This window comes from Cololabis saira, chromosome 8 (assembly GCF_033807715.1).
Source record: "Cololabis saira isolate AMF1-May2022 chromosome 8, fColSai1.1, whole genome shotgun sequence".
Classification (NCBI taxonomy): Eukaryota; Metazoa; Chordata; class Actinopteri; order Beloniformes; family Belonidae; genus Cololabis; species Cololabis saira.
Window position 1 is genome coordinate 30,532,986 of NC_084594.1, and position 26,484 is coordinate 30,559,469.

Consider the following 26,484-nt stretch of genomic DNA (forward strand, 5'->3'; position numbering starts at 1 on the left):
CTAGACTATTGGGTTTAAAACACTATAAAAGGCTCATGAGTTATTGGAGCTGGTCAAAGCAACAATGCAGAGCGCATGCACCCCCTTGGATGGGCCTTTAATTACTTGTAAGGACATAAAATTAAACTTTTTCATCATCTACACACTTGACACATGTCTGTGATACTGGTGGAAATGTGCGATAAAGGATTTAAAATGCATAAAATGGGATAGATGTAAAACTTTTTTCATTGGATCATTGTTGGACTCTTGTAATTAGAAAGGAGACTCGCTGTGTTGGATCTCCTACCGTCTCCAGGGAGTGTGTCAAGAATGATAATAGCTCTTCAGATGAACTAGAAACTTAAAAGGTTTGAGGAATACAGTATATAAGAAGTGCTGTTGTGGTTAAGTGGTGACCTCACATCTTCTCTATAGGGATACGTCACCATGTGTAAAACTGTAGATAATATCACAGATTTCCCCGCTTAAGTGTACACAGGTAAGTCTGTTAAACGGAAGAGGTAGCTGTTAAGATCATTTACATATTTTCTTGATGCTCAGGTTGATCCAGTAAAAAAAAAAAAACACTCTGTCTCTCTAAATTAGCTCACAAGCACAATAATAACATACCGTAAGCCCTTCAATAGATTCCTCCTTCACCACCAGGTCAGACCCCTCCACTGAACTTTGAACCCGTTTCTGAGCATCATGGAGCGATGGAAAGGGTCAGAGGGGAGATTTTTGAGAGGCTTCTATCAGGGTGATTTGTTCTTTTAGCAGGGCTCCTCTGGTGGCAGTTATGAGTACGCTGAAGCTGCCCGCTCTGACGGCAATGAGGCTTCATAGAGAGGTAATTTAATGAGTCATGAAAGCCGAACAGTTGTGACAGGTGTGACAACTTTCGCTTCTTTCTGCCACATTGGCTTATAAAAGGACTAGAGTCAGATTTGGTTGTACATCATTGTTTGCTTGTTAATTACAGTTCTTCTTAACTAATAAGCATAACAGCGGCCCTGCTACGAGCCACTTATAATTATGCATAATTCAAACAGTGACCATTCAGCGCTTCATTTCCCAGCAGAGTTCCTGGATTGCTTCAGAAATGTTTTGGACTATTAACAGTTAAGAGTCTGTCATGTGGTACCAGATGTGGCATTGTGGCCCCGAGTGGACCCTAGTTGTTCTTCCAGCCCATTTATCAATCCAGACACATACACTGTGCATTTAGTGGCTGTGCTCAGGCCCCGGGGGCTCGGTACAGCACCAAATGAGATCACATTCACATATCTGCCCTTTTGATGACACACTGTATCCTGCACACTGTCAGACCTGCCTGGGAGGAGCAGCAGGATCATTTTCCTTTGCTTTCTTTTTTCTTTTTGTGGATTCATACTAGCACATACAAATGTAAACATACATCTTTTACAGAGCACTTCAGATTGCTCTGCTTATTGCTATCTTCAATCAAGAGCGTATTGTTTCAGACTGAACTCGGGCATCATCTGTGCTTATTTCCAATTTCTATTCTCAGATTTTTGGTTTTTTGTTTTCTTTGGATTTCTGTGAAACAGCCCGGTGAATGGAGTGCCCGATATGACGCTGACATCACCACCTCCTTGCAGGTTCTTTTGTTTTTACCCCACAAGCGACTGTTCTCAGTTTGTAGCAGTGCCCTCTTAAAAGAAGATAGGAATATATCCTCATTTTAGTCATGTTCACGCTGCCGGCCTGCACACAGTAAAAGGCTTACTGTCGCCAGGAAAAACCACACTCTCAGAGCGACAACCTTGGGAACTCCTGCACCAAATGAGATAATTAAAGGTCTGCTGCACTCTCCTTTCAGCATACCCTGCACTCTCTCCTCCCTTCTCCAGCACACACATGCATGCACACATGTGTGCGCTCTGATCATGTTGTACACACAGCTGCATTAGTGCACTGGTAATGACAGTGTACTACTCTGTAGCATATCATATTACCCCTTAAGTGGGGAAGTGTCGCGGTTACCAGCTCATGTGGTGTTTAAGAACATGCGTGAAATCACTATGAGCTGTCCTAGTTAGATACTTTTGTAGTTCCCTGCTGACGATTGGCTTGGAATGCTGCGCCGGTGAATCCACTATGCACTTTGTGCATTATATTACTTGAGCTCTATTTGTACCTGATTGTCAAACTTCTCAATGTGAAATGTAAATTCTGGACTGCTATCACTCCCAAATCTGTTTAAACGTGGCATCTCTTCGTAGTGGCTGATTCCAGGTTAGTTTTCATGTTCCTGTGTAACTAGTTGCAACCTGTTGGTTGGACGGTCCACTGCTTCAGTCTACGCTGACATTATATAGATTATATAATTCATTATACATTCAGGTGTTCAGATGGTTACTTATGTAATATAGCCTATATGCAGTCAGCCGCAGGTCATGCCTTTAAATCAAATTACTCATTTAAAACCAGATCTATGAATTACCATCTGATTTCATGTTGACCACTGAGATTCCTCTGTCCTCTCTTCAGCGGTGGAAAATGATGAGGTAGCTTTATATACTCAAGTCATTTTGGGCTGGATTTGGTTTTGCACCACTAGTTTTCAGTGGGAAATAATTTACTTTTCTACTTCATGGCATTTATTTCAGAGCTTAAGCTAATTTAGTGTATTCTTACATTTTTGGCAGCCAGTATCGTTCAAAAAGCAGAGAGTTGTTTGGTATGTTTAGTTCAATAATAAAGAAAAGGTTAAAAAAAATACTGAGAACTGAATCGGTGTTAATTTAGTTTGATCCTTCTTGTATTGCAAACGAAGAGTATAAGACCATTAGTCATTATTAGAGTAGTGGTGGGTCTAATTTTGGATGCAGTTATGGTGTGAATCACTACTGTGTCGTGTGATTATCGGCCTCTGGTCGCTTCTTTCATTTGCTCCTATTAATTAGCTCCTGTTAATTTGTACTGTGTTCAAATACTCAGAAAGCATTTAGATTTTATGATGTAGGATGTGACCAGCAATTCTTTCATGCTTTGTTTGATTTACGCACTTCCTGAGACTGTTAATACCCTTGCAGTGAATTATGTAAAACGTGCAGCTCTTAAAATAGAATCTTGCTGTGCGTTAACAATGATGTCAATTTTATGCGCCCTGTTAGCTGGTGAAGCTGTGCAGCGGGATGATTGAGGCCGGCAGGGCCTACGTCAGCGCCAACAAGCACTTTGTTAACGGCATCAAAGATCTTTCCCAGCAGTGCAAGAAGGAAGCGATGATATCGGTGAGTAGAAGCAGTGGCAGCCTGACCGACTCATCCTCTGAGGAATCTTTGAGATTCACCATCTTATCAAAAAAACACCACTCATCCAGTGAATAGCTACTGTAATGCAGTATAAACAAAACAGTCCAAAAACAGAACCTCTCAGCTGTTGTTTGCATGTTCATATGTGCATACACTGAACCTGTGTGTGGTGTTTTAAACGTTGCAGGAATGCCTCGAGAAGTGTGGGGAAAGGCTCCAGGAGATCGTCAACTATCACATGGTGAGACAAGATTACACACACAAGTACACACACACGGATGTACACACACAGATGCGTAAATGAACTTAGATTGTGATTGCTTCGTAATCACACACACACGCAAACTGTTTAGACAACAGCCACTGTGGATTAAACTCTGCAGCAAACACACGTTGACCCTATACGTACACATTGCAGATTACAGGCTTAGTCCATGTGTAAGGCTCCATCCATACCGTGACCCCGTGCAAACGACCTCAGGGAATCGAGGTTGGAGTCAGACTCATTGCCTGATGTAGCGGTCATGCTTTTTCCACATAGGTAGTTTGGGCTCCGTGTGGGAATATCAAGTGTTGAGTTGAGCACGTCAGACACGTTGCGTCTTAATACACATCTAAAAATCTGTAGTTGCTTCTGAGAAAACATTTCCATTTCTTAAAATATAACATATTATTACTTTAAGAGTGAAACATTTGACATTTACCTACAGTATTTATATCTGATGAAACTCCTGAAGCAGGAAAAGCATTTTCTGTCTAACTTCTGACACACATTAGAGGTAAATGTATTATTTATCCAATTCAAAATGATCTGGCAAATGAACCGTTACCTTCTTGAAGATATTTTAATGGTGTAATTCTGTTTATTATTGAGTTAGTTCGAATGCCTAAATATTAAAATCCTCCCATTATTAAAAAAAAAAAAAAAAAAAAACACAGAAAGATGATGAGAAAAGAAACCGCTGAAGCCCAAAGTAAGACCTGCTTTATTTGTAAGAGCTCTAAAGACACTTTCAAAAACAGTTTCAAACAAACAAGAACGAAAGAAAAATCTCTCCAAGGAAAATGTTTAAAGCCAGTGTGACAAACATACAGTGACAATGGAAAGTATTCAGGCCCCTTAAATTTTTCCCTCTTTGTTTCATTGCAGCCATTTGCTAAAATCAGAAAAGTTCATTTTATTTCTCATTAATGTACACTCAGCACCCCACCTTGACAGACACAGATCTGGCCATGGTTACAAAATAATTTCTACAGCACTCAAGGTTCCTAAGAGCACAGTGGCCTCCATAATCCTTACATGGAAGAATTTTGGGACAACCAGAACTCTTCCTAAACCTTGCCGTCCAGACAAACTGAGCAATCGTGGCAGAAGAGCGTTGGTGAGAAACGTAAAGAAGAACCCAAAGATCACTGTGGCTGAGCTCCAGAGAGAGTAGGGAGATGGGAGAAAGTTCCACAAAGTCAACTATCACTGCAGCTCCACCAGTCGGGGCTTTATGGCAGAGTGGCAGACAGAAGCCTTTCCTCAGTGCAACACGAATGGCTGCCAGACTGAGAAATACGTTTCTCTGGTTTGATGAGACCAAGACTGAACTTTTTGGCGTTAAATCTAAGCGGTATGTGTGAAGAAAAGCAGGCACTGCTCATCACCTGCCCAATACAATCCCAACAGTGAAACATGGCGGTGGCAGCATCATGCTATGGGGGTGTTTTTCAGTTGGAAGGAAAGATGAATGTGTCCAAGTACAGAGATATCCTGGCAGAAAACTCTTCCAGGGTGCCTGGGACCTCAGACTGGGCTGAATGTTCACCTTCCAACAAGACAATGACCCTAAGCAGCTAAAATAACAAAGGAGTGGCTTCAGAACCTGCGGTGGACTGGCGACCAGTCCAGGGTGAACCCCTGCCTCTCGCCTGTAATGAGCTGGGATAGGTTCCAGCAGACCCCCGGGACCCTGCACAGGGTAAAGCGGGTGTAGAAAATTGATGGATGGATGGATGGATGGCTTCGGAACTGGGACCATTCCTGACCGGCCAAGCCAGAGCCCTGACCTAAACCCAATTGAGCATCTCTGGAGAGATTTGAAAATGACTGTCCACCAACATTCACCATCCAACCTGACAGAACTGGAGAGGATCTCCAAATACAGGTGTGAAAAACTTGTTGCATCATTCCCAGGAAGACTCATGGCTGTACTCGCTCAAAAGGGTTTTGCTTCTACTCAATACTGAGCAAAGGGTCTGAATACTTCTGACTAATAAATTTGCCAAAAAATTCTACATTTCTGTTTTTTCTCCATCAAGGTGGGGTGCTGAGTGTACAGAAATAAAATTAGATTTTTAGAAAATGGCTGCAATGAAACAAAGAGGGAAAAATGTACAGGGGTCTGAATACTTTCCGTACCCACTGTATATGAATTTTCATCTGTTCATTCTTGTGGTTGGATTTATGCATGTTTAAAGGTGAATTCACTTGCCCGTCAGTAAGATTTATCAGAAGATTCTCTCTGTTTCCTTATTTTGTGCCAAGAAGGGTTAGACGGACAGATTTCCGGTGACTACGTCCTTCCCTCATCCTTCATTACTCCATTAATACCGTCTGCCAGACAAGCTGTTAGTATAATTCCTGGGTGTTAGAGCGGAGATCTGGGACAACCGTAGTTAAGACTGAGTGAGTGAGTGAGTGAAAGAAGAACAGAAGACTGGGAGGAGGGGATTAGAAAAAGTACAATTTAAGCTATCAACCAACAAAGAAATGAATACAAACTTTTCATTTTTAATGTGATGGTTTATGGGACGTGACCACAGGCTTTCGGCATAAAATAAAACCGTGGTGTGTGTGACGATACTCTGCTGTCAGCTGAAATAGAAAAGATCCCATAGGTTTGACGCGGGCGATGAATAGAACAGCAGAGCTTTGATTTGATGAGATAAGGGTTAAACAGGCTGGAAGTTGGTGAAAGTTGGATGATAATGACGGGAAAGAAAGATCACAGTTCAGTTTACGTAGTGACGTAGTCGATGTAATGCATGTTCTCTGCTGCTTTTTATGCATGCAGCATGTAGGTCGTAATGGTCGAATCGAATAGCCTCCTGCTGATTAAAATCAAATGATTTTAAGTAGTATAATAAAAAGTATTTGTTATTCACCTACTCCAGCAACAAAAATGGTTAAACATAACGGTAACTATAAAAGGAAAAAAGTGTAACTGTTGTAAAGTAAAATACGAGAGGGAAAAGAGGAATATCACAATTGCTGCCAGACTTCTCCTTAAACATCAATTATGTTCACTAATGTTCAAATCATTCAAATGTTCAGATACCAACTTTTTCTTTCCAATGTCCATTCCCATAATGGGACTTTCGCCAATACTGAGTACGATTGATAACAAATTCATTTTTTGTCTCTTTTTTTTTTTTGAATAATTAAATTTATATAAAGTATAACTTAATAAAATAAATTCAAGAAATACACATTTGAACACATTGGGGATTCAAATGCCTGTTATAAAGTTAATTGTAACTTTTACCTTACATAACTATCATCAATCGGTCTTGTTTGGAGCAAACCGTTTTAAAGATGTATTTCTGACCTCGAAAACTGTACCACATCTCCAGATGTTCAGCTACACAGTGAAATCCAAAATTTTCAACCACTGACAGAAACTGGTCCTCCAGAAATAAGGTGTTTAACAATTTGTCCATCATTGATCTGGTTTCTAGCTTTCTCTGGGTAATTTCTATCGGAGACCAGTTTTCTGCTGCATTAAACCCCTTTTTCCCCAAGATTTATTCAACTCACACATACTCTACATGATGGCTGCTTAAATTCTTAATAAGGCTGATTATGTTATTTTTAGCAACATTAGTTCTACCATAATGAGCATGTCCCAGTTTTCCTGGTGGGAATTTCTAGTCCAAAATAGCGCCACATTGACAACGTAACGCTAATGCTAGAAAGAAATGCTAGCTCGGTCCAACAAAACTATGCTGTCTTTTATAGGAACAAAGAAGAATTTGGATTCTGTTCATAAAAAAATGTTATTCACGGTGCACAGACATAAATTCACAGATACTCTCGTTTTTGGTACCAGCAAGTATTTCCAATATCGGCATCGGAACTTCCTTAATTCCAATGAAATGCTAATCCGATATGTTTGCGTACATTTGCCACTCACTGATATGTAATATCCACTAATTCTTTTCACCAAATAAATGATTGATACATCTAATTTAGGTCTCATTTAAATGGGTCCTTTTTAGTTGGTATCTGAACAATTTTTGGGACTTTTGTTTGCTGAAAAATTGGCCACTAAATGACCCAGAAAGTAGCGTGCAAGTGTTTGCAACAACGCTGTAAAAGCTGTCCATGCCATACCTGTCTGAGCCTCCCTGATGATACTGACTCATTATTATCGTAAAATAATGCCATATCACTGAGCTGATTTGTGTAAGTGTGTTATTGTTATATATTGTGTTATTTGTGGATAAAAGCTGTGAGTGTGTGTGTGTCTGTGTGTGTGTTTCATCAGAATGAACGCCTGTTCATTAACGCTTAAATGTCTGGTCATGTAAGTGGTTTGAACTGGACACATGCATGTGAAGGCTGCTGACCAGTGAACAGACTCCCCAGTTGAAACATATTAACATGCCAAAAAGAAATGAATGTGTGTTCTTCATCTGATTTGGGTTGAAATCTAGAAAGTAAGGATAGATCCTTGTTCGTATAGAGGGAAGAGATTCTCACAGTGCACAAGAAATGGAGGGAGAGCCGCTGGATAAGAAAGTGAAGGGAAAGGAAGGAAGGAGGAGTGGGACGCCCGTAGTGAGCAGGAGGAAAAGCGTACGATCCTATGAGGCCAAAAATCTGTTGAGGCAGCAGCTGTGTGTGAACTTGCATGGTTTGTCTTCATCTCTCTTCTCCTCTTTGCCTGTGGCGAGTGTTACTGGAGAAGACGTACTGCCATCTGGCGGTGAGATTGCGCTACCACATGTCGACGTCACAACAAGTCACTGAGCTGCTGGCTTCCTCTAAAATGCTTGTTTTCTCCCTATTTCCTTCCTCTTCTAGATTTTGTTTGACCAGGCTCAGAGGTCAATCAAGCAGCAGCTTCATACCTTCATCAAAGAGTGAGTATTTCATCACAGTTAAGTGAGCAGCTCCCCCCTCTGATGAAAAGAAAGATGCAATGCCTGTTGAAGTTAGTTTGAAGAAATACAACTATGCAAAAGGATATGCAGTACTGTGCAGATGTAAAGGCAGTCTTTTGTGTTTAATTGCATCCATTTTAAGTTTCTTTTAAGGTACAAACATAAAATTCAGGAACATGGATCTCTTAAACCTCAATTTGAAAAAAGGGAGAATCTGTGTTCGGTTCTACATTTAAGACTTCCAGTAGATTTCTCAATTGAGCATATTGTAAATGCTGAGAGAATGAATCAGGAATGTCACAAATAAGATGAAAATGCTTTTGTCATTTAAATGGTGTGGCCTGTAAAGCATCCCTTCCCCTCTGTTTCTTGCCTCTTCCACCAGGGATATACGCAAGTTCAAGGACACCAAGAAGCAGTTTGACCGAGTGCGTGAGGACATGGAGCTGGCTCAGGTGAAGAACGCACAAGCGCCCAGGAACAAGGTGCACGAGGCAGAGGAGGCCACCCAGGCTCTCATCCTCAGCCGCAAGGCCTTCAGGCATCTGGCACTGGACTACGTGCTGCAGGTGAGACCGTTACACAAAATACAGCCTGTGTTTTCAGTGTTGCCCAGTAGGTGGTGATAAAACTCTGCAGGTGCGGAATACACTTATACTGTTTGTGCTCTGCTTGACTGGAGCTGCTGGAAACGTATCAGTAGTATAACATCAATGTCTAACATGCAGCTTTAACACTACAACTCATTTTTCTTCTTTATTCCTGACAGATTAATGTGCTTCAGGCTAAAAGGAAGTTTGAAATCTTGGATGCAGTGAGTAACCCAATTTGATCTTTGTTTTTAGAAAAGGCTTCATTATTCATTCTCATAATGTGTCCTCAAAAAAGAGATCTAACAAATCCAAAGTCTAATTGAAAAATGCAACATTTTAGCATGTTTCTTTTTAATGTTATTGACTATCTTCCCCAGTCCTTTAAAATGCTTGGCACTCGCATAATTAAAGATCTTTTATCACGTAAATTGCATTTCTGCGTTCAGTAGATCAAACGTAATTTTTATTGAATTTCTGTCAGATGATTTCAGGGTGGTCCCCAGTCAAAGTTCATTTCAGGTCCAGTTGCATTCAATCTATTTTATTACACTGAGAAATGCAATTGTTTCTATGATCTGTTGTCTTCATAAACTAAAACCAAAAGTGCCTGGATAATATGATGAAAAAAATACCTGAAAAGGTCAGGTATTTATGCATCAGTCTTCTACTGATAAAGTTAAAATAAAATCCTGTTGTGCTACAAATATTATTGCAATTTCTGCTGTGGCAACAATAGTGGGAATGAACTCAGATATTTTGGTGCTCACAACATATCTAAGTTTGTTCAATCAGAACCGCAAATAGGTGATATGAACACAAATATTCTTGTAATTTGTGATTTACACATTTTTTACTTTTTTTTTCTTTACATAATTTTTTTCCCCCAGAAAAATAAATAAATACTTAATTAAGTTGTTTAGGTTATCCATGCTGACATGTGATCTGTTTGAGCCAGTTAACCAGCAGTCATCTGGAGGAGACGCTGAGGAGTAAAATAAGCAAACCCACAGCAGTCTTCCACTGGTGTTTCACTGTGTGGAGGATTTTTGTGGCCCTTTTTTCAAGTTGCAGACAGGAGGGGGGTAGAGAGAGAGAATGGAGATAAAATGCAGCAAAGGTGCGCAGACCGGGATTCTAACCTGCGACCGCTGCAGGAGGACTGTAGCCTTTGTATATGAGCCGCTTTCCTAGCCCACTGCGCCACCGAGCGGCCCGTGTGGAGGATTTTTGACAGATTTGTCCCACAACAATCTGAGTGACAGTTAAAATATACAGGACTGTCTCAGAAAATTAGAATATTGTGATAAAGTTCTTTATTTTCTGTAATGCAATTTAAAAAAACAAAAATATCATACATTCTGGATTCATTACAAATCAACTGAAATATTGCAAGCCTTTTATTATTTTAATATTGCTGATTATGGCTTATATCTTAAGATTAAGATTCCCAGAATATTCTAATTTTTTGAGTTAGGATATTTGAGTTTTCTTAAGCTGTAAGCCATGATCAGCAATATTAAAATAATAAAAGGATGAATCCAGAATGTAAAATAAAGGACTTTATCACAATATTCTAATTTTCTGAGACAGTCCTGTAAGATTAAAAGTGTCATGAGCGCTCAGGGAGAGCTCAAACTAGAGAATCTATGATTCACTGCTGCTCTTACAAGTGCTCTACTTGTACAAGCAGCACTGAATCATCGGTTTTTTGAGTGTGACAGCAGGGTTTTGAGGGAAAGCGGTATCTGAGTTTGAAAATAAAAGTAATTCATTTAAGCCTCCATATATAATTCCATCAGTATCCCGTTCTGTGCAAGCGTTGGTTCTGTGATTGCAAACACAGTTGCTTCACATTTATTTTCTCCACCTGTTTTCTGCAGATGCTGTCCTTCATGCAAGCCCAGTATTCCTTGTTTCAACAAGGCTTTAACATCTTGGATGAGATTGACCCCTATATGAAAAAACTGGCTGCACAGGTAAACCGAAACTAACACGGTGTTACTTTGTCATGAAAGACCTTTCTTTTGACCAATAGAAAACACAAAGGAAATTTGAGCCATCTCGTTGACTCTTAACTGAATTTTAAGTTGTGATCATAGTTTATTTTTTTTTTCATTAATAATCCTGGTTGTGTCTCTTACCCCGTCACTCATTCTGCTTTGCGCTCTTTTTTTCTTGTGTTGTTCGCAGCTGGATCAGCTGGTTATTGACTCAGCCATGGAGAAGAGAGAGCTGGAGCACAAACATGCCATCATCCAGCAGAGAGTGAGATGGCAACACACCTCTCACCTCTTTACTCTTCCTCTTAGGAAAACTAATGCAGCTTCAACTATCCTTCCCACACGATCCAACCACCAGTTAGAAAAACAGTCACAGCATCTCATCGCATTACTTCTTGAATTATATATAATCACATTTTACTAAAGCTCAGGTATATTTTTTTTACTTAATTGGCAAGCATTACTTACAGTTTTATAAAGGTGGTTTAGATTTTTTGAAAAGACATAATATATACAATAGTACTTTCACATCATAATTTATACTTTCTACGTTGTCCACTGTGCAAGTATGCAGTGGTGTCAGAGCATGGTGGTGTAATGTAGTTTTATACGGGACAATGTTTACTGGACGTGATGGCGAACTTTTACCAAGTACCGTCTTATACCTAAACCCATCACAAGTAACAGTAAAGTTAAAACATGTTAGAAAAATGTTGCATTGGATTGGACATGATCCGTCTACAAAAATAATCATAAATATCTCCTTAGAAAGTATTTTTGGTATTTTTCCACGTTATATGAAAGAGGTATTTAGCACATGAATGTAATAATTTTGGAGCCTAGAAACTGGAGCCTTAAATATTAAACGCTCACATTTTTATGGTCTGGAACAGTTTAACTATTACACAGAGAGTGAAACTGCACGACATAAAAATTATTTTTACCCCAAATGTGCTCAACCTTTTTTAAAATCACATTAATTTAACGGTCTTTCAGACTGTTGCACACCCCTCTTCTAACGTCCTCTGCAAAGCTTCTTCTCAAGCAAAGATGCTCTCATGCGAGCATGTCAGACGTCTACCGTGTGTGCCATCTTTGTGAGAAATGCCTAAATCGGTTGCCATGCGGTGCCATACGTGCTGATTTAAAAAATAAGATACATTTCTGTCAGTTGAAAATGGGTTTAAATTTAGTTTGGGATTTATTTTCTGTGTGGATTTCCAGAAATAATAAGAATAATAATATATGATGCATTTTTAGCCCTCCAGTTTCGTGACTTGAGTTGTCTTGTTTCATGTTATTTTTCATAATTTAAACAACCTTTTTTTTTTTAAACAGTTTTTTTTTTGGGGGGGGTGGGGGGGGGTTATAAGCTAACTTTATTCATTTCATTAACTTTACTTATAAGCTTTTTTAATTACTGGCTCAATTTAAGGGTGGAAAAACTTAAACAAATGTATTCTAAAAGTTGTAAATATACTATTTATTTATTTTGCAATAATCACTAATAAGTGGAAAACCGATTCCTAGTAACTTCCTTCTCCCTTACATGAGTGCATGAGTTGGCGTTTGTATGCAATCGTTCACAAATGTACAGAAATATGTACGCTATTCTGCCTGACACCGCAGATATATTTAATTGCCAAGAAAGTGAAAGCATCCATGACATGTCCAATCAACACTCAAATGCCTGGAGGACTGTCAGGAATGCCTCCTCTTACATCAGAAGACTAAGAAGTAATTTTCCCCGCTCCACAGTATTTCTGGAGAAGTAAAGTTGCATAAAAATGATAATAGAAAAAAATGTATAGTGGAAGTGATGTTTCTTTTTCCTTAAATACATATGTTAGTACATTATGCATCAACTCACTCCCAGAAACAAGTTTTTATTCAAACAATGATGTTTTTTTCTTCTCTCTCCCCCTCCCCCCCTCTCTCTCTCTCACTCCACTCACCTTGTGTGACCTTATTCCTCCTACTCCAGACTCTGATGCAGGTGAGTGTCTTTTTTTTCTTTCTTTAATTCTTTCATCTGAACCATGATGATCATCCTAAACGTCCTAAACAGTACACAATGTGGTATAATTACAGAAGCTGCAGTGTTTTGTAGATTATACCTGAGTACATATCGTATTGTTTTGTATTTTAGTGAGCGTTCTGGGGAAAATATAAGTGCCATGTTGTGTTAAATGGGGGTTCAAGGGGAACATCTCAGGGCTCCTCTTGATTTAACAATACACTTGATATCCTGGTAACATCAAATATTTGATTACTCTTTTATCTGTGTGTGAACTAATTGTCTAGAAAAGCAGAACTTGTCTCTTCTTTTTATGAATCACTTTTTATATCCCAATCTTTCACAAATTTCCCAGTGAAGGCCCCCAGTGGGCGGGAGTTGCACGTTGCAGTATATTTTGGGAGCATGGAAGGACAAAACAGATCTGCTCATGCTTGTTAGATGTTTGATGTTGCAGTGTTGGTTTGTGACACTGGTAGAAGCTCAGGTATATCTGTGCATCTCACTTAAATTTATGGACTCATGGATGTGTAACTTTGTACCCACCGTGGCTGTTTATGTGTAAAACTTTCTGAGTCTTTTCTCAATATATCAAGTGTAGCTTTATTGGCAACTCATTCATTGTTAATCTGATCAATTAATCCGATGGATGTGCTCCGTCTCAAGTGTTATCTGTGGTCCTTTGTTTCAGATCAGCTGTACTGCTTCACAATAGGAACCACTTGCTTGTACCATTGTCATAAATTCCTACGAAGCACACAAGCCTCCCCCTTTTCTGCCTCTGCAACCTTTTATTATGTCAAGCGGCACGTCAGCATTAAAAGAAAAAAGAGATTTAAATTTAACCTAATTTCTCCACTTTAACCCTTTAAGGCCCGACATATAAAATAACCCCCCTCCCTAATTTGAAGTGTTGCTTATATAGTGAAATGAAAAACACTTCCAATTTTTCATTTAGCAATTTCTAATAATTATTTTTCCTATCATTATGAATAAATTAGATAAATTCATGTATTTTCCATTTAGTTGGTTATGTTTTTTAAAATGTTATGATTTGTTTAAAACTTTTCCCTTTTTGATTATGAGGTTAATTACACATTTATATTTTTTTATTTATTTTTTATTATCTTCTTTTTTGATTTTTAGTGAAGTAAAAATTTAATAATAATAATTAATAATTTTTTGAATCACTTTTTACCCAGGTAACTATTTCCCTTTTATTATTCCATAATCACCCCAGTTTATATGTCAGTACAAAGCTGGGAGCTCATTTACCAACAAAAACGTTTTTTTTTTTATAAGCTTTGTCTTGCATGTCAACAATATTTACAAGTAACTAGTACAGATTAATCCATATAATGGTACTTAAGTAGCATAATCTGGTCCTTAATTAAGTAATTTTCATCAAATATGTGTAACTTTCTTTTCCATGTTTCCATCTTAACTCAACAAAACAAACATTCGGAAATATAGGAGAGATAATTGCAGCAGAGCTGGCAGGCTTGTCTGATTTTGTCGTCTTTAAGAAGATTTTTCATGTAATCAGAAATGTCAAAATGCTGCAGTCGGAGACATGTTGACGGTATGATGCCAACCTCAATCTGCTCCCTCCTCTATGCCGTGCCAGCTCCAGCCAAAGTCAACAGATGGCATTACAAGGCACAGCAGAGGGTTTTAATGTCAGGGACAGTGACTGAAAAGAAGACAGAGAGATGAGTGTGATAAACAATGAAACTCAAAGAGAAAAGTTAAAAGGATGTTTACGGAAGTTCATGATCAATTATTGAGACACGTATGTCTCCTGGGTTTAGATGGAAAGGCAGTGTTCATTCCATTGTCTGACATGCTCATCCCTTCCCTAAACAAACCTCCACCACAGACTGGTTCCTTCAGATGACTGTTCAAATTCAGACATCAACATGCAACGTGTACTATATAAGACCTCTCTCTACTGAAACCCCTTTAATCATCTCATCTTTTGTCCTTGACGTTCTTTTGTTTATCAGTTCACCTGACCCTTCCATCTATTGTCTCATCGCCGATCTCACTCCAAAGATTTCTTTGGCTCCATTCATTCCAGGGAGCTTGCCAGAACGAGCTCCCCGGGGAGCAGTTTCCGGGGTTCTGCTGAATAACTGATAACTGAGTGATGTGAACAGGAGAGGAAAGATTAAAAAAAGAAAAACATGTCACAACTAAACCCTCAGTTGAGAGTAAATGTCTGATGACTCAGCTGGCTCTGCATGAGTATCATGTATCATGTTGCTTATGTAATGGAACATACTACTCAGATAGTCCACCAGGGGCGGTTTTTTGTATTTATTTTTTGTCCTGATACGTAACATAAAATGTAATGTCACCTTTGCATGCCACCACCCTGTGTGTCTTTCACACATTTCACACTTATCGCTACTGTCAAATTGAACTTGGCTACGAATAATATCCAAATGAATACACACAGCTGGGTTGGCTGCTTAAATGACTTGATTTGACCTGAAAGGGACATTTCATCGCAAACATTTAGATGATATTATACTTACGAGGCTGTGTTGTGCCAACGTTGTGTGTTGTTATGTGTGCATTCATTTCATGTTCTGTTTTGTAAGAAGTTAATAAGGATGGATGTACATTATCTGCCTCAAAACTATGTAAATTAACTAACTGACTGAACACTTGTAAATTAGTCTCCAAGTATTAACCAGTTGTGCCAAATCCATGGGTTGTGTTTTGTGGGGACCGTTTTTACTGCCTCTTTTCAGATTCAGCCTGCGTTCTTGCAGGGTCCCTGTTGATTTAAGGTGGGAATAAAAGGGGGCGCAGGGTTTATAGTGGTTGGGGAGCCATAATGTCAGCTTGATTGAACAGGAACAGTTTTCAGAGTTGCAGGCAGATGGAAAGCTGACTTTCCCCCAGAAAACCCCAGCTCTCAGAATTGTTGTAGGAGTTATGAGGGAGCTTTAAATCGTGGTGCAGGGCGAGAAGCCCCTCCTGACCCCACACCCCTGCTGTTAAAAGAACAGTTTGATCTTCAGCCGCAGCCGTGGGGTCAGCAGAGCACGAGCGTGACAGCTGTATGGTAATGGGCGCTCGCGCAACAGAATGTTAGTAGGTGTAGAGATAGTGAAGGAACGGCACAAGCGTGCTGCCGATGGTGGACGGTCTCTTCTCCGGACTCGCGTGGCGTCCGTATCTGAATCCTGTGGAATATTTTGAAGCAGTGTTTCCATATTCTCTTTCAAGTTTGCTATTTTTTACTGTTGAATGCAGGATGCTGTTAGATTTCAGTGCAGTGAAAAAGAAGTTATTTGACAGGCTGGACTTTATCCTGGTGAGCCATTTCTTTCCTTTATGAGCGTGTCTAATTTTTCTTGCTCAAAGTCAGTTTTGACAAATTCTCTTGTTTGGTATTGCAAAAACTAACTAAGCTCCCTTCAGATATAACACTGTGGATAAATATGACAGAGGAGATTTGTTTCTCCATCTTAGTGTGTGTTGCTCTATTCAATCTGCCTTTTTCTTAGATTTTTCTCTCCTTAAAGCCAGTGATACTGGTACTTGTGTTTAGATGTGTATATTTCCTGCAGAGGGCTCCTTTGTGTCATATCTCAGCATGCTTTTGGTTAATTTTACCTGAATGTTTTCACATATAGTAGGCTATACCTGTAAATCATGGAAGATTTAAACATCCAGTTTTAACTTTTTTGTCAGCCCTCTTCTTTGAATGTAAAGATAACACCAATTAAAGACTAATTTCTCTATATCTTCTCCAGTCTTACATACTGAAATGCTTTTTTGGATTAACACAGAACCCCTGACTGACCCTCAATCAGAATGTTTTTGGTGTCTGTGTCATAAACAAACTAAATAATGCACAAAATAAAAGTATTGTATGGACATTTGTGTACATGAGAGAGAGAGGCCGTTACGTATGGCAGTGTAAAAGTGTTTTGAGCGGTTGATGGGACCAGAAAAGTGCTATAAAATGTAGCCCTTTACCATTAAAACAATCAATTGGTGATTGTTGTTGCATCCTGGAAAATCAATGAGAAGCCAAAGGGCACAGAAGTATACAGTGACATTAGTGTGCATTTGTGCAGTTAAAAAAAGATCTGTGTGTGTATGTGTGTGTGTAGTTGTGCGCCTATATGTCCAGCTTGCCATATGTTCAATATTGCCTTAAAGCCAAACCAAAAGTCAGCCTAACAATGGTGAAACCTAATATCAGCTCTTGCATTGGTTTAATCCATGTGCTCTGCGTATTTATACAGAAATCTGAATAAACATGCTATCTATCTATCTTGTTTTTTTACACCACACTGAGCAAGTGGCATTCTGCATGAGGGGCTATCTTTTTAAGAGAATGAGATTCTACGTGATAGGTGAAGCGGTGTTGCCAGGATCCTGATATGTAAGGCGATAACATCTGTTCCCTCTACAAGGGTTTAGCAGCAAGCTTTTATTTTTGAAATCCCCAGTCTGTTAAACCTCTCGCCGAAAAGGAGACAGCAGCAGTGGAAATGAAGCCAGACTCTGACAACTATTTCAAATGCTCTCCTTACAGGATTTTTCCTACGATGATCCTAAACTGGAATTCAATGTGGATGCACCCAATGGCGTCGTCATGGAGGGCTACCTGTTCAAGAGGGCCAGCAACGCTTTCAAGACCTGGAACAGGTGACGCGGAAAAAGAGTATAATAGAGTGTTGAATCAAGTTAGAGCCGAACAGGGACCCCGAACATAGACTCAACAACTTCCTTTTTCAACAATGTAAATTAAAATATTGGTATCATATAATGCATTAACAGAAGATTCGTTTTTTTTGGTTATGTGTTACCTCCTTCTTTGAGCTAAAAGACTAAAAGGGGAATTAAGTCTTGTGTCCTAGGTGTCAAGGTATCATTATTTCTTTTATAGATATCTTTTGTTTTTTGTATTAATTTTGATTATAATGAAATGGAGTTTAGCATTTTATACGTTTTTACTTCTTCCTAGTCCTTTTCGAGCATGTTAATTATGATGGATGCATGTTTTTATTTATATTTTTGTCTTTTTTTTTCTTATTTACATTTATTTATTATTGATTATTATTGTTTTGTTTTGTTTTCACTACTGGTTCATGTTCAAAATTCAATTAAATTCTTTTAAGGTTTTTTAGGTATCATTATTTATAAATGACATTGAGTGGTTTTCCTCCTGCATGGTCCATCCCAGATTGCATGTGACTGCTGGCATCTGTTAACAAATTCTTTGTTCCCTTTAGGCGCTGGTTTTCCATCCAAAACAGCCAGCTCGTCTACCAAAAGAAACTCAAGGTACGAGCTGATTTTTCTAAAGTGGATGTCTTGCACTCCCTGGGTGTCACCTTGGCATCAGTTAACAGTTCTGACTCCACATCTGTCCATATCTGGCAGGACTCTTTGACAGTTGTGGTGGAGGATCTGAGGTTGTGCTCGGTCAAACCATGTGAAGATAATGAGAGAAGGTTCTGCTTTGAGGTGGTTTCCCCCACCAAGTACGTATGTGTCCGTGTTTGTCCCTCCACAGTGTAGGATTAACTCTGATAAGAGCTTTTTTATTTGTTATTGTTGTTATTATTTTACTAGCTGTGTAATTCTGAATGAACTCCAGATAAAACATTACCAACAGCCAGTTAAAATGCTGAATCCTTGTCTTCTGCAGAAGCTGCATGCTGCAAGCAGAGTCTGAGAAGCTGCGGCAGGCTTGGATCCAAGCGGTCCAGGCGAGCATCGCTTCTGCTTACAAAGACATTGCTGACAACTATTACATTGAGGTACAGACACAAGCATACTGAGTCACCTGTATCAATAGTCATGTGATGCTAGGGCTGGGCGATATGGACCAAAAGTCATATCTCAATATTTTCTAGCTGAATAGCGATACTCGATATATATCGATATTTTTTCTGTGCCATAATTGGGGTTTCCCCCAAAGCATTATAGCATAGCATCTCTGTTAGCTTCATTTTTTTCTGAGGCAAACCCTTAAAAAAACAGTCAGTTTTAATACAAAGCCTCGTGCCAAATGTCACACAGGTACCTTTATTAACAGAGGTCTGCACAATATCATGTGCATGTATAAAACAAATTAAATAAAAATAAATTGCCTGCATATATAGAATAAAAATGCTTCTTGAATAAAATAAAACAAATATCCCTTTCCTGCATAACAATTAAATTAAAATACACTGTGCAATTAATACAATGTAGACAGTAACAGGCAGACTTTTCCACTGAGGTTGACAGTTGTGCAAATAACAAAACATTTGTGAAAATCTCAAATAAAACATTCAAGTCAATTTGTCACAAAATAAGCTATATCAAAATCATAAAAAAAAAAAAAAAAAAAATTTTAAATCGATATAAACGATATTGTCTCGTACCATATCGCGTTTGAAAATATATCGATATATATTAAAATCTCGATGCTGCATCCCAAAGAAGCCCTTTCTTTTCATTATGAATTGGTCCTTACATGTGTCTTAACTTGTAACCTGTCCTCTCCTCAATCCTTCAGCGTTTGGACCGGACCGCCTCACCCTCCACCAGCAGCATCGACTCTGCCAGTGAGCCGCGGGAGAGGGGGGACAGGGCTGACAGGGGAGTTCGAGCAGGGGGAGAGAGTCTCCTCCAGCGGGTGCAGTGCCTGCCGGGCAACGAGCTGTGCAGCGACTGCAGTCAGACGGCTCCCTGCTGGGCCTCGATCAACCTCGGAGTCCTGCTCTGCATTGAGTGCTCAGGGATTCACAGGTAACGAGATCCAGAGGAGAGTTTGATCAGAGTTCCAAAGAAAAATACCAGATGAGCTGAAGTATTGTATATTACCATCCTTTGTAAAGTAGTTTTACCTGTTGGTGGTGTTGTGTGTAAAACTATTTTAAGAAGCGATATCTTTCCTCTGCATCTCACCTTCCGCATGAATGACAATGCAGTCTTTACTTACTTTAGTTTTTTTTCCACTGACTTTTGGATTAAAGCCTCCCACATTGCCTTTCCTCCCTTTACCTTTTTTCCTTTTGTCAGACACATTTTCGATGACATCATCTCACCGGTTAAAGCTCTGCCTGGAGTAGATATAATGAAGATCCCTTAACTGCTTTTTATTTTACTGGTTTACTGTACAAATATTTGTTGCATCTTGACCGTAGGGACACAATGAACGCTAACGTCTTCCTAGGGCTGGGCGATATGGACCAAAAGTCATATCTCAATATTTTCTAGTGAATGGCGATACTCGATATATATCTCGATATTTTTTCTGTGCCATAATTGGGGTTTCCCCCAAAGCATTATAGCATAGCATCTCTGTTAGCTTCATTTTTTTCTGAGGCAAACCCTTAAAAAAACAGTCAGTTTTGATAAAAAGCCTCGTGCCAAATGTCACACAGGTTCCTTTATTAACAGAGATCTGCACAATATCAAAATGTATAAAACAAATGAAATAAAAATAAACTGCCTGCATATATAGAATAAAAATGCTTCTTGAATAAAATAAAACAAATATCCCTTTCCTGCATAACAATTAAATTAAAATACACTGTACAATTAATACAATGTAGACAGTAACAGGCAGACTTTTGTGCAAAGTTGTGCAAATAACAAAACATTTGTGCAAATCTCAAATAAAACATTCAAGTCAATTTGTCACAAAATAAGCTATATCAAAATAAAAAAAATAAAATAAAATAAAAAAAAAATTTAAATCGATAAACGATATTGTCTCGTACCATATCGCGTTTGAAAATATATCGATATATATTAAAATCTCGATATATCGCCCAGCCCTACGTCTTCCAATAAACAAGCTCTTTTTAAAAGTCACTTGCTTGTATGCGTATATATATGTATATATATTAATTATAGTAATAATGCACTTATATATGCTTTTGGTTTCTACTGTCATGGTATCAATCATTAATATGTGTGTAGACAAGGGGAAAAAAAATAAATAAAAAATAAAAGTCACTTGCTTTACGGCTCCTCTTTGTCTTCTTGTTTCATTCAGGAGTTTAGGCGTCCATTTCTCTAAAGTGCGTTCACTGACGTTGGACTCATGGGAGCCAGAATTACTGAAGGTGTGTTTCCAAAACGTATTTGCTGACAAATGTTTGTGTGGAGCCTATAGCATTATATAAGTTATGCTTATGTTACACAGCTAAAATCATATCTACTCCTTTTAAAAATCCCTTTCCTCTCTGTTGAATGTATCAACTTTGACCGATGTTTGACCCTTTTTGTTTTCAGCTGATGTGTGAATTGGGGAACACTGTGATCAATCAAATTTATGAAGGAGCCTGTGAGGAACTAGGAGCAAAAAAACCTGGACCATCCAGTTCCAGGTAAGTCTTGAGTCAGGTGGAGGAAGGAATTTTTTTTTTTTTTTTCCATTGTTGGATATGTTTGGCAAAATTTTGAGTCATAGTCACTGAGGGTTTACTTCATGGAAAGTTACACGTAGTTCATGGTAATATGATGAGTAGCTGATAATATTTATTTATTTTCCTTTAAATGTTTTATAATTACTGTCCTTTATTATTGAAGGAATGCAGACAGGAAAGAGGGGCAGAGAGGGAGCTCTCCAGCTCCCTGCAAAGAAGTTGTTACCAAATGTTTACAGTAGTCAGATTACTAATACATAATTTTTAACCAAACTTCCTAAACACGTTCAAACGTCTTAAAAATGTGCCCTTTAGTTTTCACTCCTGCAATTCACAACAACTAATATATATATTTTTGAATTTCTCCCTCCAGACAGGAGAAAGAGGCCTGGATCAAGTCTAAATATGTGGAGAAGCGCTTCTTGAAGAAGCTGAGTGGGAGCGAGGTGTTGGTAGAAGGGGAGAGAAAGGTCCGTCCGTGGTTGGTGAAGAAGTGCAGGCGACACAACAGCTCAGTTCGGGCCCCAAACAAGACCCGCAGGAAATATCACCGCTACGAGCCTGGCAGTGCCTCCCCTGCAAACCTCTCAGCCGGTCAGTGCAGCGAATGAAGCTCTCTGCAAATCACAGTTTGCTGAAGGGAAAACTGAAATATTTATCTGATCTGTTGAACTTCTGCAGCAGCTGCAGCAAAGTTTCGTCGGGATTCCCTTTTCTGTCCAGATGAGCTGGATTCTCTCTTTTCTTACTTTGACACTGGCTCCGGTCCTCGAAGTAAGTCCTCAGCACACTGACTTAGAAAGAACACTCACAAGATTATTGTAAAAAAAAAAACAACATTTAAATCCTTGATGTGACTAACCTTGTCTTCTACATTTTATTGATCAGTTGTACCAAAACTTGGAAGCGTAGTTTGTGCTTGTGTAATGATTAACGTGTCCGTGGCTTGGCGGTGCTTGGCCCCGCAGGTCTCAGCAGCGATAGCGGCTTGGGAGGAAGTACTGATGGCAGCACAGACATCCTGGTTTTTGGCTCAGTGGTGGACAGTGTAACGGAAGAAGGTAAGAAGAGTGCTGGGGATAATTCACACCAACATTCATCTTGTGATTTATCAACTTCGTTATCCTGTTCGATTGTTTGCTCGCAGAAGAGGAGTCAGAGGAGTCTTCCAGTGGCGAGGTGGAGATTGAACAGGAAGTGTCCTCAGACCCCGAGGACCCACGGGAGCTGCACCCCGGGGCGCTGCTCCATCGATCCTCCCGCCTCCACAACTTGCCGCTCATGGCTGAAGCGTTGGCACATGGCGCTGATGTGCACGCTGCTAATGAGGAGGAGGAGGGGAAAACGCCGCTCATTCAGGCTGTGGTGGGGGTGAGAGACTTTTCAGCTTATATATTAAGTATTTCAGGTCACCAGGTTGTGCATAAACTATCACCAAGAGGAACAACCCAAACAGATTTTCTGCAATCTGCAATCAAACTGCATGTCTTCCTCCGTAAATGTGGCTTCTGTTGTTTTATGCAAGTCGGTAATTACACCTTGATTTAAATGAAGCAACTCTCTGTCTATGTCTCCCTCTCTTTTTTAGGGCTCTTTGATAGCGTGTGAGTTTTTGCTGCAGAATGGGGCCGATGTGAACCAGAGGGACATGAGAGGCAGAGGCCCCCTGCATCATGCCACCAACCTGGGGCACACTGGGTAAGACATGTCAACAAGCTGGGACAACGAATTAGAAGCAGTTTACATTCATCATCTCTGACTCATGTTCATGTCACAACCTGTGCATGTAGCAATTGTGGAAGTACTGTCTTTTTTTATTATGTAATTCAGCTTGAAAGGAAATAAACATTTGTGTGGGAGTATAGGATTCATTTCTCTGTGAAAAAACTGCAGTGTGAATCGTTATACAATCTGGGTTTAACTGAAACCTGACTCACTAACAGGTTGAATTAGTCAGGCCGTCACATTTGATCAGAATGAAACTGAAGCAAATTAATTAGAAATTATAGATAAATTATGGGAAATCAGTGAGCTAATTATGATCGGAAAATTATGTCTTTATTAACTGGTTTCTTTATCTTGATTGGTGCAGCCAGGTGTGTCTCTTCCTCAAGAGGGGAGCATCGCAAACGGAGGTGGATGAGCAGGGTCACGATCCTCTCAGTATCGCTGTGCAGGCCGCCAACGCAGACATTGTCACTCTGTAAGTTGATCTGTTTTCTTGTTTTCTCCACGCTCTGCCACCCTTTCAATCAACTCCCTATTCATGTAAAAATAGCTGAGGGAATAATAATAATAATAGCGGATGGAACAGATTTTTTTTTAGATTCCTTTTGTTGAACAAACGACAAACCTCTCCCAACCTCAACGAAGTTGTCACTTTACTCCATCACACTGCATTTTAAACCAAACATTCATAGATGGATAGTGTGTTAATCTTTGTTTTTCCTCCTTCCTCTCATCCTTTCTTCTGCTCCTCTCCCAAACCTCTCCCCTCCTTGTATTTCTATCCTTGTGCTTTCATCCTCATATTGCGATTTCTTTTTTTTCTTTTTACATTTATCCCTGCCTCCCTCCTTCTCTCTCCTCTCGTCTAGGTTGCGTTTGGCACGGATGAACGAGGAGATGCGCGAGGCAGAGGCTCCACTGGGTCAGCCAGGTCAATACCCCAGCAGCAGCCCCACTGAGCAACAGTATAGGAAGTGCATCCAGGAGTTCATCTGCCTCACCATAGACGAAAGCTAGTGATTACTCCTGAACCTGGGAAGATAGCTCAGTCTCCGTTTACAAATCTATTCCTCCTGACTGAGAACCTAGCGTATCCGTGCTGAAGTTGCCCCTAGGACACTGATCTCAAGTCTGTTGCTTCCGTAGATCTCGACTTACAGGCAACTTCATGCAAACGGGGTGTCTGAGGAGGGGGAGACTGTGGCATACGGCGTGTCATAGGGAGACCCCTGATGGAACTTTCTAACTCTACTGACAATGCAGTCATCACCTCCATTTTCCTGCATCACCACTATGTCTCTGCTTGCTATATCGCGGCACCACCTCTGCTATTTGCAAGCTATACACAGTAAAATAACATCTGCTTTTCAGTGTTTCGCTTAACAGGGTTATCCTCTTATATAACAAACTGGTTTAACCTGTCGTGGTGTGAGGGCGTGGGTTTATTTTGGCTAACAGCTCTTGCCTCTGAGAAATTTCACTGCATTAACCCTCTACACTTTATATCTATCACGGCATCCAACCTTACCCATCTCTTCTTGACCAGAGATGTAAATATATACATATTTAGAAGTTTAGAAACTGTGTACTGTGGCATGTGGTGACAAAAAAAGGTATTTGTTCCATTACTAAAAGAAAAAGTGTAACCGACAAGCTATACTCAAGGTGGCAGGTACTTACTGTGACAGAAAAGAAACTATTTAAGAGGCCCTTGCCTGCTTTGTAAGACCCTCTGTAACGTAATGACTGAGTGAATGAATGAGAGCCAGTTAGTGCATGTGTGAAAGAGTTAAATATAAGGACTTGTTACATTATGTAAAGGAAAAAAGAAACTGTGCACTTTTCCCATATACAGTGTTATAATTGTGTTATTTTTCAGTTAATTTTTTATGTTGTCTAGTTAATGTCTATTTGTCTGTCATTTAATTTATCAATCCAGAGGACCAGTGCAATGCATTCTTCTGTGCAGTTTTTTTGTGCATATATCTGTTCATGATTGTCATTTAGACCCAAAATCAATATTTGGAATTTGTGAGTAAAGTCATGAGACGGCTCAGTGTTTCTGGTTATTAAAATTGTTTAGCGTTTCTCTGGAATGGCCTTAGATTGCTGTGTGTATCCGTTCATTGGGAATTCAAATGTGCCACCTTCTGCTGAACTTTAAAATCTTGAGCTGAATGAAAATTCTACTTAAGTGTGAGGAAAATATGAAATCAAACTTTTCGTGCAGGAAAAAATGGAGAAGGAAGCCTTGCAATGCAGTGAGGGGGTGCAAAGGAACACAAAAAAGGGGGGGGGTTGCAGCTCCACTTTACATACTACTTCTGTTCACTGCTATCTACTGACGACACGTGACTCAGGAGTATATAAACACACCACCAGTCTCCTGTAAATACTCACTTATACTACCCTACGCTTAATGAGATAGTGGACCATCTTTTAATAGCAGTGACAGTGATTGTGGTCAAAGAACTTGTGTGTTCAGCTTCCGCCGCTCATCAGTGCTGACAGCAGTCTGGAAGTTCAACACTGTTTTCATTCAAAGCATGCCAATATATTTTTCCAGTTAATTGATCACTGTGCAGTGCAATCCTGTGAAATAAGCATGTACCAACTTGATCCCTCTGCTGTCCTTTTCGCACCCATGTGCCACAAATCATCTGTGCTGCCCTCGTCATCTCTGTCAAAACATCTTTTTTTTTATGTTCTGGTTTTATTTTCCTCTGCCAAAGACTTTTTAAAAGGGAAAGTGTAGAAACACGATCGTCTTACCACCCTCTGTGAAGTAACAGAGTGGTAGAACCATCGTTGGTGTGCTGACATGTTTGAAAGAGATTAAAGATGATGTGACTTTACCTGATAGATGCAATAGTTGAGTGTGCCGCAAGTAGAACCTAGGGGGTGATGCGAAGCTACTGTGACCAAACAGTCAAGGGCGGTCGCCCTCGCGGAAGTATTAAATGTTGTGTCCATTGTGCATTGATTTAAGAGTGGTCAAATGTGCTGTTCATAGCAAACATAATGTAAATACTACACTTGTGTATTTCAACTCAATGCCATCTGACTTTAAGTATTCAGTAACAGATCCTGGCTGTCTGATCTGTTATATGTTTGTCTTTGTATTGTATTTAAAAAAAAACTACAACAACAAAAAACAACCGGTACACAGAACTGCAACACAAATCTGAAATACTTTGAGGCATTCCTCTGTTTACAGACGTTTGAATATCTTTGGAATACTTTCTTCCTGTTATTTAGTAACACTAAGGGAACCAACTGCAACAATGCATTCAATAAAACTGAGAAACTCTTGATGAACTAACCCTGCTTCCT

General features: G+C 39.5%; 1 protein-coding gene across 1 annotated transcript in view; it reads left to right on the top strand.

Moving 5' to 3' along the window:
• The window catches only part of LOC133448819 (arf-GAP with coiled-coil, ANK repeat and PH domain-containing protein 3-like), a 55,597-nt gene that overhangs the window by 26,490 nt on the left and 2,623 nt on the right, over window positions 1-26,484 (top strand). The window contains exons 3-24 of the mRNA XM_061727709.1: window positions 3,123-3,242; window positions 3,451-3,504; window positions 8,338-8,396; window positions 8,803-8,986; window positions 9,187-9,231; window positions 10,891-10,986; window positions 11,201-11,275; window positions 12,995-13,006; window positions 17,589-17,701; window positions 18,289-18,340; window positions 18,440-18,540; window positions 18,708-18,819; window positions 19,563-19,795; window positions 21,051-21,120; window positions 21,290-21,384; window positions 21,797-22,017; window positions 22,105-22,197; window positions 22,383-22,484; window positions 22,571-22,794; window positions 23,012-23,121; window positions 23,516-23,626; window positions 24,021-24,082. Of these exons, the coding sequence (XP_061583693.1) occupies window positions 3,123-3,242; window positions 3,451-3,504; window positions 8,338-8,396; window positions 8,803-8,986; window positions 9,187-9,231; window positions 10,891-10,986; window positions 11,201-11,275; window positions 12,995-13,006; window positions 17,589-17,701; window positions 18,289-18,340; window positions 18,440-18,540; window positions 18,708-18,819; window positions 19,563-19,795; window positions 21,051-21,120; window positions 21,290-21,384; window positions 21,797-22,017; window positions 22,105-22,197; window positions 22,383-22,484; window positions 22,571-22,794; window positions 23,012-23,121; window positions 23,516-23,626; window positions 24,021-24,082 (2,344 nt within the window). The remainder of the gene's footprint in view (window positions 1-3,122; window positions 3,243-3,450; window positions 3,505-8,337; window positions 8,397-8,802; window positions 8,987-9,186; window positions 9,232-10,890; window positions 10,987-11,200; window positions 11,276-12,994; window positions 13,007-17,588; window positions 17,702-18,288; window positions 18,341-18,439; window positions 18,541-18,707; window positions 18,820-19,562; window positions 19,796-21,050; window positions 21,121-21,289; window positions 21,385-21,796; window positions 22,018-22,104; window positions 22,198-22,382; window positions 22,485-22,570; window positions 22,795-23,011; window positions 23,122-23,515; window positions 23,627-24,020; window positions 24,083-26,484) is intronic.